The following is a 19182-nucleotide window of genomic DNA, read 5'->3' as shown; positions in this document are numbered from 1 at the left end:
CTTTTTTGCTGCTGCTGCATCACACTGTTGACTCCTGTTGAACTTGTGGTCTGCTAAAACCCCATATACTTTTCACATGTGCCACCATTAAGCCAGGTGTCCCTATCTTATACAGTGGTACCTCGGGTTACATACGCTTCAGGTTACAGACTCCGCTAACCCAGAAATAGTACCTTGGGTTAAGAACTTTGCTTCAGGATGAGAACAAAAATCGTGCAGCGGTGGCGCAGCGGCGGCAGGAGGCCCCATTAGCTAAAGTGGTGCTTCAGGTTAAGAACAGTTTCAGGTTAAGAACAGACCTCCAGAACGAATTAAGTTCTTAACCCGAGGTACCACTGTATTTGTTTTGTCGGGTCTCTGGACCGTAATAAAGATTGATTGATTGATTGATTGATTGATATTTGTGCGTCTGGTTCTTCCACCCTAAGTGCAGAACAATTCTTGCAATTAATTTTGTTAGTTTGAGCCCAGCTCTCTAATCTGTAAAGTTCATTTTTAATCCAGATTCTGTTTTCTGCAGCATTAGCTACCTCTCCCAGTTTAGTGTCATCTTCAAATTGGATGAGCTTGTCACTCCCCCCCCCCCCACAGGATTATGACACACCATTACTGACCATTCTTTGGGTTCAGTCAGTCAACCAGCTACAAATCCACCTAACAGTTACCTCATTCAGTATAGGTAAAGGTAAAGGGACCCCTGACCATTAGGTCCAGTCGTAGCCGACTCTGGGGTTGCGGCGCTCATCTCGCTTTACTGGCCGAGGGAGCCAGTGTACAGCTTCCGGGTCATGTGGCCAGCATGACTAAGCCGCTTCTGGCAAACCAGAGCAGCGCATGGAAACGCCATTTACCTTCCTGCCGGAGCGGTACCTATTTATCTACTTGCACTTTGACATGCTTTCGAACTCCTAGATTGGCAGGAGCAGGGACCGAGCAATGGGAGCCCACCCCGTTACGGGGATTCGAACCGCCGACCTTCTGATCGGCAAGTCCTAGGCTCTGTGGTTTAACCCACAGCGCCACCTGCGTCCCTTCATTCAGTATATATGCCCCCTTTTAGATCGGCGTAGAAATTGGATGTACTGTACTGCTTGTTGTTGTTGTTGTTAGTTAATAACAGGCATAGGCAAACTCGTCCCTCCAGATGTTTGGGACTACAGCTCCCATCATCCCTAGCTAACAGGACCAGTGGTCAGGGATGATGGGAGTTGTAGTCCCAAAACATTTAGAGGGCCGAGTTTGCCTATGCCTGGTTAATAAGCTCAGCAAGAGACTCAGGGTTTTTGAGGCCTACTTCGGATTCCTGCATTGCAGGGGGTTACACCAGATGACCCTCATGCTCCCTTCGAAATGCATGATTCTACTTTTGTTGTTATTAATTATTGCTACTACTATTCAATGGGGGGGAGGGGCGGGAGGCCGCAAGACGATAGAGAGCGCGAAAGGGGGGTTCACTAGAGCGGCGGAAATGACGTCGCGGGCGTAATGACGTTTCCCGAGGCCGCCGGCCCCGCCCCTTCCTTTCGGCGTGTCCCTCGGGCTAGACTAGGCATGGAGGGCTCTGCCGGCGAGAGCGGGGTGGCGGCCATGGAGGCGCAGGCTGCCGGCGAAGGCTTCACGCGGGTCCGCAAGCGGAAGCGGCGCGCGTGCGAGCGCCAGGAAGGCGCCATGGAGACGGCCGAGGGCCCTCCGCCCCTCAAGCGGCCGGATTTCCCCCCTCTCCGCGGGGAGGCTCTCGGGGTGAGTCTGGGAGAGGCTCGTGGGGCGAGTCGGGCCCTCCAGGCCCTGCGTGGGCGGCTCAGGGGCCACGCCAAGCCTCCGGCTTCGTTTTTATTTCTGTGACGTATTGACTTGCTACGCTTATAGAGCTGCGCTCCTTCCCAGGTGCTTCGCGTGGTTTTCCTCCTCATGCAAATCCCCACAACCACCCTGTGAGGTAGGTCAGGCTCAGAGGTAGCGATGGGCCCTACGTCACCCAGGGAGCTTCGTGGCGATGGGCCCTACGTCACCCAGAGAGCTTCGAACCCTGCTCTCCCTAATCCGACACGCGTCTTCTTCTTCTTTGGCAATCGCTTGTAGCGGAGAAAGATTGTCTTCCGTGAACACGGTCTTAACAGCGAGTCCGTAAGTGACTGCGGAGGCCAGTTCTGGACCCACATGTCCTTCCACAGCTGATTTCAAATAGCTCACTTAAAGAGGCCACACCTAGGTACTTTAATTTAGCTCTAAGAAATTCTCTTTGAAAGCAGAAGTCAGGTAAAGGCGTTGGCAACTGCATTTTATTGCAATCCTCAAGTGAAGTTAACCATTGTTTTCTCATCCTTTCCAAGACACTTAATTTGAATGAGGCATGGAACTTGTTTGAAATGCAATATTCTTCTTCTTATTGTTGTTGTTGTTTAGTCGTTTAGTCGTGTCCGACTCTTCGTGACCCCATGGACCAGAGCACGCCAGGCACTTCTGTCTTCCACTGCCTCCCGCAGTTTGGTCAGACTCATGCTGGTAGCTTCGAGAACACTGTCCAACCATCTCGTCCTCTGTCGTCCCCTTCTCCTTGTGCCCTCCATCTTTCCCACATCAGGGTCTTTTCCAGGGAGTCTTCTCTTCTCATGAGGTGGCCAAAGTACTGGAGCCTCAGCCTCAGGATCTGTCCTTCCAGTGAGCACTCAGGGCTGATTTCCTTCAGAATGGAAAGGTTTGATCTTCTTGCAGTCCATGGGACTCTCAAGAGTCTCCTCCAGCACCATAATTCAAAAGCATCAATTCTTCGGCGATCATCCATCTTTATGGTCCAGCTCTCACTTCTATACATCACTACTGGGAAAACCATAGCTTTAACTATACAGACCTTTGTTGGCAGGGACATAGTTTTCCGGGCGGAAGTTGATCACAGTGAGGCTGTGCCAAATTTGCCTTCGTCTTAGCACGTTTCTCCCTTGCGTCCTGAGTTCGAGTGTCTTCAAAGCCCATGACACCTTTGGTAAAGGCTGTTCTCCAATTGGAGCGTTCACAGGCAGTGTTTATACTACATTTTTTTTAGATTTGCCTTGAGAGAGTCTTTAAACGTTTTTTGTTGACCACCAGACCCTTTCAGTTCATTTTTAAGTTAGAGTAGTTGCTTTGGAAAACGACAATCAGGCATCCACACAACATGACCAGTCCAACGAAGTTGATGTTGAAGAATCATTGCTTCGACACAGGTACTCTGAGCTTCTTCCAGTACACTGGCATTAGTTTGCCTGTCTTCCCAAGTGATGTGTAAAAATTTTCAGAGACACCATTGATGGAATCTTTCGAAGAGTTGAAAACAATCGTCACTGCACTACACTTTCTGCACGATGATCATACGAGAAGATCTTACATCACGTTATGGGAAATCTTTGGGTATTGCAAGTCCTGGGTGCAGCTATCATTTTCAAGTGAAGTACAGTCGTTTTTTCCCACCCCACCTTGTGCCAGGAGTCATACAGGTCTGGAGGGTGGCAACACAAGAACAGGCTCCGCATCTGTGGAATGCTCTCTCCAGGGACGTTCGCCTGGCACCTTCATTGCACATCTTTAGGCACCAGGCAAAAACGTTCCTTTTTAACCAGGCCTTTGGTTGATGGGGAGCGTATTAGGTTGTTGCTGCTTTTATTCTGATTATGTATTTTGTGGTTTTATATTTTGATTTTATTCTGTGCACTGCCCTGCAACATGCAGGTAAAGGACAGTATATAAATTCAATAATTCAATAATTAAAATAGATTTAATTATGGGTACCTCCCAACTCTATAATTCTATGATTCTGTGTTTTGAGATGTAACGGGCACTTCTGTCATAGTGAATTACTTGACACGGGGTACTGTGATTAGACCTTGATTTGGTTCTGTGCTCGAAATTCTTCAGGCTCCAGTTGCGTTTTGTGACTGGTGTGGGTCCATTTGCTACCAACAAGTGAAGATGTCTTGTCGCCAGTTTTGGCAGTGGACATCTCCATCTGGCTGGTGGGTTTTCTGCTTCAGACATGCCCCCCACATGCCCCATGATCAGGAGACACTGCTGCCAGCTGCCTGATCTTTGGACATTTTGTCCTTATTTTATTCTTGATTGTTTTATTTGATGCTTTAATGTGTTTTAAACCACTTTGATTTTTCTCTCTTTAAAATATAAAGCAGAATAGAAATGAAATTAATAATAATAATAACAATAACCTTATTGTGGGGGGGGGGGAATGGCGACTAAACAGTATGTTGTGGCAACTGTAACCTGGTGATTAACTTATATTTCTTAGTTTCTGACACTGGTTTGGTTCTGCATTGATGCAAATCCTGCTTTGGCCAATGCAGGTCACTTAGTGGATTATGATCAAAACTTAAATTCTTGGCTAGGTTTTTGCTGTTATTCTGCCTCCCCATTTCTGAATTCATGGGTGTTGCAGGGAGACAAATTATGGTTGAAAATTGTCATTTTGGAAGGATTCAGCATTCAGTATGTGAATATTCCCCAAACCTGAATCTTGGTTAGAGGTAGGGGAAATGGTAGCATGTACTATTTTTACTCTAAACTTGTGCTGTACAGCCTAGTTTCTCAACTCTGTCTGATCATTCTGAATTAAGTTCTGTCTTCACTAGAATATACTGTTATGGGATGATTTTCCTTATATGTTTCTGTACTGCTTGTTAGGTCAGTATAAACTTGGTTAACAATTCTGAACAATAACAACACCTCTCAGACTTAAAAGTAAAAGTTTCTAGCAAAAATAAGTCAACTGGGCTTACTAGTACCAGTTTTCCTAAGGTTATTGAAAGCAAAACATTTAAGATAATCATTGAATTGAATACTTAGAGTAATTTTACTTGTCATGCAATTTAGATTCTGGTGCAAAGGGATCTTATTTATTTGCACACATAGGAATTTATATACTGCATTAAAAAAAAGCTTTCTCAGTGAAGTGTACAGTTGATATAATAAAAATGCTTAAAACCAACATTTCTTTCTTTCTTTCTTTTTTGGTCTTTTATTATAGGGTGGAAAAGGTGAAGTGAGGAAAATTTCTGTACCACCAAACAGATACACACCTCTGAAAGAAAACTGGATGAAAATTTTTACGCCTATTGTAGAACACTTACAGCTTCAAATTAGGTTTAATTTAAAAACAAGGAATGTGGAGATAAAGGTGAGCTGTAGGATGTATTTTCCTGGAATGTATAGTGGTAAGCCATCGTGACCAAAGAGTGTACAGTGGCACAATGCTCATTTGTGGCTACCCCTCTAATTTCTCCTCATGCCTGGAGGAATAACTGATAGATAGGAAAGACTTGAAAACCTGACTGCTGAACTAATCCCATGTCCATTCTAATTAAACTGTGAGTTAAGGGGCAAATTTAGTCACAAGAAGACAATTGACTGTCCCAAATTCAGCACGCCCTTTGCTGCCCAGAATGTGTTGAGCAGAATTGATGGTAGCAGAGAGGGAGGTGCTAGTTACTGTATGAGGTCTTTGGCCCTGGGATGAGGAGAACTGCCTGCAATCGAGCAGCCTCTCTTCCCATGTCATGTCACCTGGTGCTTTGTAAAGTAGGAGGACCTAGTATTTGCTATTTAATGAAAGCATGTCCCCCCTCCCCTTTAGCTGAAAAGGGCTCACACAGCAGTTACAGGCTAAAAAGACATGACGTGAAAGCAGGGTGGGAGACAGGGTCATGCCCTAGTTCCTAGTGAAAAAGTTCAGCAGGTTGTAGTGGTCTGGATTTAAGCACTGTAGTCTCAGCAGTGTCATTTGGTGGCTAGCATTGGAGCAGTTGCAGGGGATCTCAGATAAAGCCGAATCCAGACAGAATGTATTCTCCCGTTTAACTAGCTAAATTAAATAATGAGGCCATTGGGGCAGAGTCATTGAGGTTAGTGGATAAATCAGTGCTCTGGAAGTTCCATTAATCTCAGGAGAACCTCACTTATTTCTTAGTAACACAAAGATACAACAACTTAGATCTGAGCCATTCATCGTGGAGAGTTAACTTTCAATGCGGAATAAAACAGTTTGAAATGACCTTACAAAATCATTATGTATTGTTGCAGAGTGTTTTTGTAAGGGTGAATACAATACAGATTTAGGACTGGGTAAAATTAAGGTGAAGTTGACCATTGGGAGTTCTCAGCATATGCATCTGTAAGAGGAAGGAACAGGTTTGTGTTAATGGAAGCACAGAGCTTGGTTTTTAAGTTGAATGATGTAGAGAAGAGCAGCTTGTATACTAAATCTCCCAGGGCTCCATTGCCCAAACCTTGACAACTTATTTTCTCTTCTAGACTTGTAAAGAAACAAAAGACGTAGGTGCTTTGACAAAAGCAGTTGATTTTGTGAAAGCTTTTCTACTTGGATTTCAAGTTGAGGTGAGTTACTTGTTTTTAAACAGATTCTCTGGCATGCATAGGGTAAAGGATTTCTTTTGTCTTTTGAACAATGGAGATTTAACAATCTTATCCAAATGAAGAAATTGACTTTGTATTGTTGTGCTGTGTTCCAGCCATCCCTGCATGCTTGACTTTCATGTATAATTTCTGTTTTAGAATTTATTAAAGGTGTTTTCTTGGGGATGCTTTGTAGTCAAAAGGGGAATATGTTTTGACAGAGTGGATGTTTCCAGGTTTTTAAAACAAAGATGTAAAGGTGATGGTTTAAAAATAGAAGCAAAAGTACCAGATTAATATTGACTTTGGAAAGTTTTCCTTAATATTTGCTAATATACCTTAATCCTGTTGTGGAACTTGTATTTTTAAAAGCTACAAATGATAGCCAACTGTGGTGTCCTCCATGCACTGGGCTTTGGGTAGTGAGACATCCCTTCTTCCTCCTGCATTCTCCATGCCCACCAACCCCCCAAAAAAATCCGCTTAAGGGTTGAGGTGAAGGAATGGGTTTCTGTGCAGTCAGTCTGAAACGGGACCCAAACTCCACATTTTTCCTTCTCCAAGGGAGCATTTCTAAAATGCATTAACTTGAGCTCTTGAGTCAATGTATAAACAGAAAACCCAGCTGTATAAACAGTGCTCAAAGCCCTCTCCCTTATCAGTCCGGGATGGCAATGAGTGGCCTTGCCAGTTCCGAGTAGAGCAGGGATGGCACAACTGGGTCTTATCTTACATCCTGACCACAAAGACGCACAGACCTTGTCAAGTCTGACAAGAGGCCCGGGAACGGCGCCAGGAGTTGGTGACCTCCTGCCCCAAGATAAGAGTATAGGAACAGGAACAATCTTTTATGGTCAAGGGTGCCGGAACAGGAACAGCTGTTTATGGTCATGGATGTCAACTTACGTGTATAAGCTGACGTGCTTGGATTCCTGGGGAAGGGAGGAGAGGGTGCCTGGAGGATATATATTCTGCATGAAATTTCTCATTTCTTTGGACTTGCTGTGGACTGACCACGCAAGTGCCTTCTGCTATCCGGAGAGCAGAATAAACTCTTTCTCTGAATCAACCTCGGTGTCATTTGACTTCCTTCCTCCCGTCCGGGAGCAACGCAGACCCAACCAGTCGGTAAAGTCTAAGAAGACTACAGAGGAACCCCATAGGACAGATTGGGGGAGCAAAGGAAGAAGTCCTCATCACACCTGCTGTTGTGACATTGCCTTGCCCTTTATATCCTGGGTTCTTCAACCCCCTATGAGCCATTTTCACAGGACTGTCAATCACTGGATGTCACCCATGTCAGGTGACCCATTTTAGCCATGCCACAAAGGAAAATTTAGAAACCGCTGCCAGTCAGTTCTATTTTTCTGTTCTAATTTTCATACTGTCCCTAATTGGGTCCTGTGCCTGCCCTGTAAGATTACTGTTTTTTTGAAAAGTATTTTTTTGTTTCTTATACGAAGTTTCAAATTCCACAACTCTCTTCCAGGATGCACTTGCTCTCATCAGATTAGATGACCTTTTTCTGGAATCCTTTGAAGTAACAGATGGTGAGTCTTCCATTTTTAAGGTCTTGTGTTTTCAAAACCTCAGTATAGGTGCATTTTTTCAGTTAACTGAGGGATGTGTAAACACTTACACTTAAGTAACAAACGCTACTGCTCACTATTAAAATGAAAGGCTGTTTTAAATATCATTTTCCTTCACTCTTATAACAACACATAAAATGATAGCAGAGCCTGTGTGTCCTTAACTTTAGTTGTCTGATCTGCCTGTTAAAGCTTGCAGCCTTAGTTTTAACAGTTAATAGTTTTAAGTGTTATTAATTTCAAACAGCTTGCTTCAATTTGATTATTCATTTTGGAATAAACATTTAAAAGTATTTCATTCTCATGTGGTTCTCAGTGATCTCCTATTCAAGAGATTAACTTGGTTCACAGCTACTGAGCATTAGTTGTGCAACATCGCATTCACGCATATCATTCATCAAGCCCAGAACAAATTTATTTAGGACTAGTTGGAAAAAATTATACGATGAAGTAACATTGACCTTTTCTCTTTAGTCAAGCCGTTAAAAGGAGATCATCTTTCTAGAGCAATAGGAAGAATTGCTGGGAAAGGTGGAAAAACAAAATTCACTATTGAAAATGTGACCAGAACACGAATAGTTCTTGCAGACTCGTAAGTATAATCCAGTAGCCTATAACATTTTTTTTGTGGTATGAATATGAATTGGTGTACTTTCCATGCAACGTTCTGTCTGCACAAGACTTTTTAAAAGTGATTGTAGGGGACCCTGAATAGGCAGTAAGATGCTATCTGGCTACGTCATTTACTAGGCAGCTGATGAAACCTCTAGGTATATTTTCTCAACAATTTCAAATAGCTACGTATGTTTTCTTGTGGCATTTATTCCTCATGAAACAGCTGTATTATACAGCACTAAGTAAAGAATGGATTAGCCTCAATTAAGATGGATTCTTCAGCCGTCGCTGCCGCCTCCCTCGGTGTGCTACGGTAGATGGTATGGTGGTTATCATGCAGTGCAGCAAAGTGGATCTGAAATGAAGTAGATGAGGACAGTACGATGCCATGGCTACTTTTAATGCTTAGGATTTAGAAAGAGCTGATCATCTTGATAGATGACTGAAATCTCTTCTTATGGAGGCACAGTTCAGTCAGGTGCTGATTCTACCAATGTGAGACTGTTTGGTCCTTTGGGGTCACTAAAAGGATTTTTTTCAAGTATGAGTCTAATATTCCTAAATACTGTACATTCCACATGTAAAGTAAAACTTCTTATTTTCATTACAGGAAAGTTCATATTTTAGGGTCTTTCCAGAATATTAAAATGGCACGAACAGCAATCTGCAACCTCATCTTAGGTAAGCCTCTTTTAACAAAAGGAAATCTGGATTTAAAGAGCCCTGCTTTGGGCTAGGACTTTTAACTGGCTTTGCTTCTACTGATGGCCGAGACAGTACATTTCTGAGCAGAAATAATTACTTATGACTTTAATAATCCAAAATGGTAGTAAGAGCTAGGTATAACCATTAGTACCCATACAGAAGGAAATTAGGTTCAGAGGTGGCTTTTGTACTACTATCTACAGGGCTACGCATCTCTAAATACTTGTTTGAAAGCTGCTTCTTTTGAATGCTAAAGAGTGACACTACGAACCAACTTTCATATACAGAAATTGCATTGATTTAGGATAAAGATAGTGTGGAACACTGTCACAAGAGACCAGGGCCCTGCGGGACTTGACATCTTTCCGCAGGGCCTGCAAGACAGAGCTGTTCCACCAGGCCTTTGGCCAGGGCACAGCCTGACTCCCTCCCTCGGCAATCTTCGCGGAGCTCTGGCCCAATGGTTGCCAGTGGCTTGAATTAATTAATTTTTATAATGAATGATTTTAGAATGTTGTTTATGCTGTACTTTTGTACTGTTTTATTGTTGTTGGCCGCCCTGAGCCCGGCTAAGGCTGGGGAGGGCGGGATATAAATAAAATTTATTATTATTATTATTATATATTTTACTCAGGGTTTTATCTATTTTTAATCATTTATCATTTTTCCTATTCCTTAGCAGCATGACTTTTGTGTGCATGTTCATCTTATGTTTTAGGATTATGTCTAGTAAGATCAATATTGGTATCAATTATATTTTCATTTTAAGTGCTGAATTTCATTATCAGCAGTACTAATACTTTGCTTTCTTCTACAGGAAGTCCTCCATCAAAGGTTTATGGCAATATTAGAGCTGTGGCCAGCAGAGCAGCAGAAAGGTTTTAAGATGGACAATGCTGGATTTGAAGCTAAATGGATTTTCTGTACGATTACTCGTATACAGAAACAGTGGGACTGGAGAAAAAAGCCTGTGGCAACTCTTCGCTCCAACATGGGTGTAGGAAAGAGTGTAACTGTTTTCCAGCAGACATATTGTCTGATTAGCATATGTAATAAAGATGGCAAGCAAAAGTTTTGCTATAGCCAACTTGCCTAACACCAGTGTTTCAACGTGAATGTCCAATTTAATAATTCTATGCAGTGATCCCACAATAGTACTTGTATTCTAGCGATGTTCGGTAGCAGATGTTGGACCAGTGAGATGTGTGTTGACATGGAAACTCACCTCCACCACTGATACCCCTCAAATTAGAAACTAGCTATAGTCTGTTTACTGTATTCGGACTATGACCGTTTTAAACACTGCCTTAGATGGCTAATTTACATCTCTTCTTAATAGGACACAATGCACCCGATAAGCTACCCTAAAATAATTCTTCACACCCCAGTTTAAGTATTGTGAATACTAAAGATAATGGTAAAGGGACCCCCGACCATTAGCTCCAGTCGTGACCGACTCTGGGGTTGCGGCGCTCATCTCGCTTTATTGGCCGAGGGAGCCGGCGTACAGCTTCCAGGTCATGTGGCCAGCATGACTAAGCCGCTTCTGGCGAACCACAGCAGCGCACGGAAACGCCGTTTACCTTCCTGCCGGAGCGGTACCTATTTATCTACTTGCACTTTGACATGCTTTCGAACTGCTAGGTTGGCAGGAGCAGGGACTGAGCAACGGGAGCTCATCCTAATACTAAAGATACTGGGCTTTAAATGACAAGACAGTGAATACCTCAACTAATTTGTTGATGGAGCAGTTAAACTCCCACTCCCCTAAAAGCTTTATGTAAAATACTGAACACAGTTTAAGTAGTTCTAACAGGGATTGGTTACCATGCTGAGGGGTACAGATCTCACTCCTGTATTGGTGTTCCCCCTGGGGTGCAAACAGTGCTTTTCCATGGGTGCTGCAATTGGTCTTTAGGCCTGCTTACTCAAAAGCCCAGTCAAGAGTGTTGGAACTCTACTATATAATGTAACTCAGGAGAAATGTGTCCTATTCTGCATTTAGGAAGTGCTTTCTACTCATGCATGAATGTCATTGCATCCAAGCCAGTATTGATGGCCGGTGTGTGTGTACATTAAATTGTAGACCAAATTACACTTGAAGCTATGATTAAGGTTTTACATCCCATTGTCTTATTACTAAGACTATTTATATATCTCCACCAGCTTGCTACAAGTTAGTTTTGTTCAGGAAGTTTTGACTAACACAGTAGTATCCCAAGGTACCGTATTTTTCACTCTGTAAGACGCACCAGACCACAAGACGCAGCTAGTTTTTGGAGGAGGAAAACAAGAAAAAAAATATTCTGAATCTCAGAAGCCAGAACAGCAAGAGGGATCGCTGCGCAGTGAAAGCAGCAATCCCTCTTGCTGTTCTGGCTTCTGGGATAGCTGCACAGCCTGCATTCGCTCCATAAGACGCACACACATTCCCCCTTACTTTTTAGGAGGGAAAAAGTGAGTCTTATAGAGCAAAAAATACGGTAAGTCAGAGGCAGCTGAATATCTGTCACTGATTATTTGGTGAAATACTGCTTGGGATTTATGCATAAACACATAACTGGCATATTATACCTGAAATCAGGGGAAATGTTTTAGTTTTGCGTTTACTTGCCTGTTCTATAGAAGCTTCAACAATTCTATGGTAAAGTTCAAATATTTTATTTTTTATTCATACAGTATGAAGGTTCCTATAGTTCCAACAGTGTATGATGTAGCATGCAGAGGAAAATCTAAACATTCAACATAACGCATTTTCCACACACAAACTAAAAAAAAAAAAAAAAAAAGGGGCTCATCCCCCAATAAGAAAGTAATGTTAGCACTATTTTTCTATAACGCCAGCCAGGATATGCACAAGCAATTAAGAAATAGAAAGCATTTGCTAAAATGTTTGTAACAAATACTTATGTACAAAAAATTCACAAAAGACTAGTTCCCCCTTGAAGCAGAGCGCATGGCTGTTGACACTGGAACAGATACCACCACTGGCTGGGATTCTAAGCCACGGCCTGATCCAGAGGAAGAAAGTTACATGTAGTGGAGATTCTCTGTTTTTAACATTTACCAAAGTTTGGCAACATTATGGTTTTAAATTATGCAAATCATGTAAACAAGAGGAACGTTTCAAATCGATCTACATGCAAAACTTCATGTCATGCAAGGACACCAAGCACCTGGATTTCTCTCTCACAGACAGAGCCCATGATGTGCAGCACTCAGTTGAAGGAACAGCTATGGCAGGCAGGCAGGCAGGCAGCTGATTGAAGTCCATACAGCCTGCCCTTTCCATTGCCAATTATAAAACCTTTTAAATAGGAAAAACTGCTACACAGGAAAGGGTGCGCTATCCTAAAAGTCTAATGAATGTTTTTTTTTTCTTCTAGCCAATAGTACCATTGCAGAAAAGGAAAGGGATGATATAAAGTTGTAGAACATGGCTCGCTACTTTTATATCACACATATAAAGTTACTATCCATTACAAGTCATGATATGGACAAATCTAGAAAAAAAAAAACCCTCTCCAAATGCTGGAGAAGAAGAAGAGGTATAAATTTAGATAAAGTGAAGCTTTCCTCCTTCCCTATGGCATTGGTTAACGTTTTCCCCGTAATATCCGTAATAATCCTATATACACATATATAAAATATTACCAGTTTATTTATGCAACTTGGAACTACTACATTAAATGCATAAAAGAATCTATATGGTTGGGACATAACTTAATGGCAAGAAAGGTTTTATAGTCTCACTGTGCAATGGGAACTCTATACAATTGTCTTGTTAATCCTAAATTCTTAATTAAGCTAAGTGCTGAGAAACAAATGCAAATGCTTTCAACTGTTCTATCTAGACTTAATGGGTCACAGCTGATGCTTACTAAGGGTATATTATGTGCAACTGCATCCATTTAGTAAGTGAAGGGATGAAATGGTCATAAGCATCTTTTAAATCCTATTTGCACACAAGGACTAGTTCTTGGCATTAACATTAAATTACATTTTCTCATCCTAATAAGTAGAATTGTACTGAGAGCTATCAAGCAAAGATGCAGTCCCTGGTAATATATCAACAGGTATATAAACAAACTTCAGTTTCCTGTCTTACAAAAAAATGTAATTAGGGAGATTAACAGGAAACAATGCTTTCTCTGCCAGTCAATATATAAATATTTGAAATAGTCACAGGAAAAAGGAAAGAGTTGACCTAACAACCATTTAAAACTTTACATTCTTCTACTATATATATATAAAACTGTGTGACATAAAAGTAAAGATGTATATCCATATATCGAACTGTTAATATTCTGCTTGGCACTTTGTACTCTATTTTTGTTTCTGAATCAAGTATATTAAATTAAAGCCCACTTAACTACTACATATAGAAAGCTACATATATATCTATATATAAATACACACATATATATAGATAGATATTTTCTTGTTATAAAAGATGAGAAAAATAAATTAAAAAGCCAACCCCCTTCCCTTTCTCCACCACACTGATATGCTCTTTCCATCTTGCTGTCCTTCAGACTTTAAAGTGCTACACTTGAGTTATTGAGAGAATAAAAGTTCAATAACACTTAGTTGGCTTCATGAGGCTCATGTTGGAAAATGTGGCTTCACAGAGAAAAATACTTCCATTTAAATACACAGAGAGCGTTGCTGGACGTCTTGAGCAGATCTTCAGAGATGGAGAAGAAAGCAAAAGTGTTGGGTGGTGTCCTAAAGAGTCACACATCTACCACCATCTTTTTGTGGATATCTAGGCCTCCTACAACCTGAAATGTTGATATAAGAATATTATATGAGAATTCGCAAGACAGTAGAGTATCGGCTGGTAATTTAAATCAACTGAGTCTGATCTGCTCTTCACAGAAATAGACTCTCACCTCAAGAAAGGTCCGTTTCCATAAGTTCAGGGTTGTAGTTGTGGAACAACTTCTGTTCATGCAAAGATACCTCCCTCTTCCTCCCACATGCCTTCAGTGTGCACACCCCCAAATCTGCTCTGGGGTTTCCCCCCAACCCTTCAGGGCTTGTGTGGGCAGAAGGAAAGGGAGGCAAAGTTCCGTGCATGAGCAGAAATCTTTCCGTCGAAGCAATGGCTTCCTTGGCTACAAGTAATGAGTCAAAAACAGTATGCAAGACAGTTATGGCCACCTGCCAACATATTAATCCAAGTGGGTATAATAAGCACAGAATCAAGTGCTGGGCAGGTAGAGATATTGTTGCCAGTGTACAACTGGGAGCCTTAAAAGTGTGTTCTCAGTTGCACATTGACAATGGAGGCTTGCTGATCGGCAGTGAGAGAAAGCCTGGGGACAGCTAGGCTACAGAGTTCCCCACAGGCAGCTGACTGTGTGCATAGTGGGGCAAGAGGAACTTTAAAGCCACTGCCTATCAGCTGACAGGTTGAGACTTCAAGCCCATCGAACTGGCTGTACGACTCGAGTTCTCCATGGGAACATGGTACAGGAAACTGGCTTGGAGTCACAGCCTATCAAGCTGTGGAGCATCAACTTCAAGCAGCGATTGGCTTGTGTTTCCTTTTGTAGTATGATTTGCACGCTGCAGAGGAAAAATTGCTCACCTCGTGTCATAATGACATCAGGCAATTGACAGGTGGGCAGTCTAAGTGGCCTGCCCACCCCTGAATTACCAAGTGGGTATAATTAGCACAGAATGAAATTAGAACTTAGTTTCGCAACGGATTCTTGTAGCCAACCTAATTTTTCTCATCTCTGAAGACCTAAAACATTTGAAGGTGGGGAAGCTTTAATCTATGATAATCAAATTAGTAGCAGGAGGATAATTATGTCAAGTCTCCAGAATGCCCATATGATGTGAATGAAAAGAACTGCCAGAGGACAGTTGAGTCAATAAGGAGTCTTAAAATGGGAAGGGCTTAAAGCAAAATTAATACGTTATCCTCTAAAGAATTGAAGACGAATGTCGAAGAAAACAACGGAATAAGTTAAATGGGTTATTTTCTAGGAAATAACGACATCATCTGCAAGGGCAAAGTTGAAAATGAAAAATGTGTATATAAACATACTTTACTAAAAATGAACTTACAGCACAGAATTCCTCAAAGGATATTCTTCCATCACCATCTTTATCTGCATTTATTATGGTTTTGTCTACAATTTGCTGCAACTGGGTATCTTTGAGATTGTTCCCAACCATCATCTTCAGAACCTGGAAGAGCTCCCCATTGGAGATATAGCCATCTTTGTCCATGTCATAGATACGGAAAGCAACTGCAAGATAAGAAAAGCCCAGTAGCAAATATGGCCCATTCAATGTTTTCTTTCTCTCACACGCTGGTGATACCTTTCTCCTTTTCTGTACTTTTTTCTATTAACACAACAGACTTATTCTGCTTAATAACTTCTGAGCAGTTGAATGTTCATAAAGAATTCTTTATCTTAGCAGCTACGTCAATGAGTATTTATTTATAGCATTTATTTATACCATTCATTCAGTTTCCTAATTGAAGCCAAGGCTCTTACTTCCACCACTTAGTGAAGTTCCAAAGACAGAAGATCAACTTCCTTTCAGGTATTTTTTAAAATTTATATTTTAAAATTTATATTTTCTTTGGAAGAGTGAAGAGGAGACTTGGCAGGAACATTTTACTGCAGATCGGTGTTACTTCATCTAGACATCTTGTTTTTTTACAGTCATATCGGGTATCGGAGATATATGAAAAAATTGTTTCTATTAGGATCAGCTGTGCCATTTCAATCCTAAACACTGGTATAATTTGCCTTCAATGTCACCGTAATTGTCTGGCTACAAAGTGATTGGCGTACTCCCTTTCAGAGTTGGTTACATTGGTTGAAACCCTAAACCCAATTAGCTGGAAATATGTTTCACTTATATTAGTGGGTCTTAGTTCTAACTAAACATGTTGAGATGGATCTAGAGCATGAGTAGGCAACATAAGGCCCAGGGGCCGGATCCGGCCCAATCGCCTTCTAAATCCGGCCCGTGAGTGGTCCCGGAATCAGGATCTTTTTACATGAGTAGAATGTGTCCTTTTATTTAAAATGCATCTCTGGGTTATTTGTGGGGCATAGGAATTCATTCATTTTCCCCCCCTTCAAAATATAGTCCGGCCCCCCACAAGGTCTGAGGGACAGTGGACCGGCCCCCTGATGAAAAAGTTTGCTGACCCCTCATCTAGAGTGCCCCGCCTGCTCCTCGGCAGGGTCTGGGAAAACAATTTTTACCTGTTAAAGGTAAAAGTAAAGGTACCTCTGACCGTTCAAGTCCAGTCGTGGACGACTCTAGGGTTGCGGCGCTCATCTCGGTTTACTGGCCGAGGGAGTCTGCATACAGTTTCCGGGTCATGTGGCCAGCATGACTAAGCCGCTTCTGGCGAACCAGAGCAGCGCACGGAAACGTTTACCTTCCCGCTGGAGCAGTACCTATTTATCTACTTGCACTTTGACGTGTTTCCGAAGGCCCCTATACAACCTCCCACACTGTTCCAGAGGGTTCCCCAACCCTACAAAGGAGCTTTTCAGAGGGAAGGAGAAACTGATAAAGCCTTCTCTGCTAGGACAGCTTTAAGTTTGAATTCTCTAGTGGGGTGTATATCTATATGGGTGGCTGCGGGGTGGAGAAATCATTCTATGCTTTATTATTGGCAAATGACACAATATTTGCAGGCACAGTATTTCATTATGTAAAAAACAAACAGGGCCAGAAAAGCTTTAGCGATGCACCTACAAATCTAAAACACCCACTAAGGTACTTTCAATTACAAAAAAAAAAAAAAAAAAAAGCTCCTAACACAAAGCCTGTGTATTTCACCTTGAAGATGAAATGTGTTTTAATTTTCCATTCTCCACATAATTAAGGATTTTCAATTGATATTCAAGTTATTTCAAAGTACTTACTGTTTTATGACAGAACAGACATCTCAATGATGATTTTCTTCTCCACCCCCTCCCCAACTGCCCAATTTCAAACTTTATTTGCCAGCTAAGAAAATATCTGATACTTACACCTCAACTTCTGTTCCTTGTCACCTTTGACACTGAACTGAGAGACTCCTTCTATAAATTCTATAAAGGCAAGAAGAACATTTATAAAATATTTTACATATTACATAACATACAATTATCCCCCTGTGGACTTCAGTAATGCATGTCTAGCATTCTCTCGAAGTCAATCCTGAATGTGGGGTGCCTAGGCTGGTCAATGTTTTTGTGTGCTACAGCGTCCTATGGGCTTCACAATACTCATAAAAATCTCAGCTTTCATTTCAGATATATAGGGTACTTCCAGATGGAATTGATACTGCCATAGACTTTTTGCAGTGTCCACGCAAAGTAATTTAAAATGCCAGTCCATCGTTTTTCTTGGTTTGATTTCCATTTATCCATTCTGCAGAGAATATATACACAGTCACTGCTAGTGTGATAGCTCCTTTCAGGCTGGTGGCCTATTTCACCAAATGCTGGTAATGTTTTGCTCAGTGGCCCCTTATCACCATACCCTTACTTCTGTTTGCTCCTCACGTGAGCATAACCTAGCCATTCTGTTTTGATGCGCCTAACTATTTCCACCAACTACCACCTGCAGAGGGCAAATTTCAAAGCAACTGTTCTCTCATGAGCTCTACAAAGCGATTACTCTTCAGAGACTAATCTCATTTTTATTTTTCAAAACAATATAGTGGAGTGTTGTGAAAGACCTCTTAATCACTCTTCTTAAATCCTTAAAAAGGTAAAGGATAAAGGGACTCCTGACAGTTAAGTCCAGTCACGAACGACTCTGGGGTTGCGGCGTTCATCTCGCTTTACAGGCTGAGGGAGCCGGCGTTTCTCCGCTCCACAGTTAGTTTTTTCCGGGTCATATGGCCAGCATGACTAAGCCGCTTCTGGCGCAATGGAACACCGACACCACAGCAGAGCACGGAAATGCCATTTACCTTCCCACCGGAGCGGTACCTATTAATCTACTTGCACTTTTTGGTGTGCTTTCGAACTGCTAGGTTGGCAGGAGCAGGGGCTGAGGAACGGGAGCTCACCCCATCGCAGGGATTCGAACCGCCAACCTTTTGATCGGCAAGCCCAAGGCTCAGTGGTTTAGACCACAGCGCCACCCGTGTCCCTCTAAAAGCCTTAGTTAGGTAAATTAATAGTCTTGGACAAGACCTTGGTATCAATTTATGAAGAAAAACCAAATGGAAATCATTACCCCCCCCCACACCCCTGCTTTCATTTTGCCCATTGTGGAACATGCTAACGCTTATAATGTTCACAATTGTGCTCTTTTGCACTTCTTGAGTTTCATTTTAAGGTGTGTGTGCACAGGGATAGAAATATCTGCAGGCATGACCAGAACAAAAAAAGTTAGCAAAGGGCAGGGAAATGACTGAAGGAAATGACAGAAAAGCAGTCTACATATGGTTTCATCAAGCTCTGCCCACTCATGGGGACGGCAGGTGGTGTAAAAGCAAGGAACATCATGACTGAAAGAATGAGAGTGTGTGGATAATAATTGTGTGCCCATTATACACTCAAAAACTGGATCTGAATAAGAAGTTTTTGAGGTAACGCCCCCCCAACTAAAAGCACCCATAGTTTCCAACTCACAGTTAGAGGCTTGATATTATGACAACTAAAAGAGGTGACAATAAAGAATGAAGCCAACCAAAGTTGACTGCATTTCCGATGCTATGACTTCTAAGTCCCCCACCTACTCCCTCCAAGGTAAAAAACATTCTACATTTTAACAAGGGAGGCAGACAAGCATATATTTATAGTCACTATAGTTTGGCACCAGTCAAATTCAGTAAAAAATATGTAGAAAAACTGCATGTGAGCAGCAGGCCTCGTAACTATTAAACATAAATAAT

At 41.9% G+C, this 19182-nt stretch overlaps 2 protein-coding genes across 3 annotated transcripts in view; one reads left to right on the top strand and one right to left on the bottom strand.

Annotated features, from left to right (window-relative positions):
* Window positions 1-1470: 1470 nt before the first annotated feature.
* PNO1 (partner of NOB1 homolog) lies at window positions 1471-10400 on the top strand. The gene is made up of 7 exons (XM_028722050.2): window positions 1471-1740; window positions 5009-5158; window positions 6292-6375; window positions 7883-7943; window positions 8457-8574; window positions 9208-9278; window positions 10120-10400. Exons 1-7 carry the CDS (start codon window positions 1486-1488, stop codon window positions 10185-10187), a joined length of 807 nt encoding a protein of 268 aa, XP_028577883.2. The 5' UTR covers window positions 1471-1485; the 3' UTR covers window positions 10188-10400.
* A 1547-nt stretch (window positions 10401-11947) lies between these two features.
* Window positions 11948-19182, bottom strand: part of PPP3R1 (protein phosphatase 3 regulatory subunit B, alpha) — a 41324-nt gene continuing 34089 nt past the window's right edge. For both annotated transcript variants that reach the window (XM_028722051.2, XM_028722052.2), the window contains 3 exons: window positions 17324-17383; window positions 15384-15568; window positions 11948-14086 (listed from right to left, as the gene is read on the bottom strand). In XM_028722051.2, the coding sequence (XP_028577884.1) occupies window positions 14039-14086; window positions 15384-15568; window positions 17324-17383 (293 nt within the window). In that variant the 3' untranslated portion in view covers window positions 11948-14038. The remainder of the gene's footprint in view (window positions 14087-15383; window positions 15569-17323; window positions 17384-19182) is intronic.

The sequence above is a fragment of the Podarcis muralis genome, chromosome 3, assembly GCF_964188315.1.
Source record: "Podarcis muralis chromosome 3, rPodMur119.hap1.1, whole genome shotgun sequence".
Lineage (NCBI taxonomy): Eukaryota > Metazoa > Chordata > Lepidosauria > Squamata > Lacertidae > Podarcis > Podarcis muralis.
Note: the sequence above shows the minus strand (reverse complement) of the source record. Positions and strands in the feature narration are given on the sequence as shown.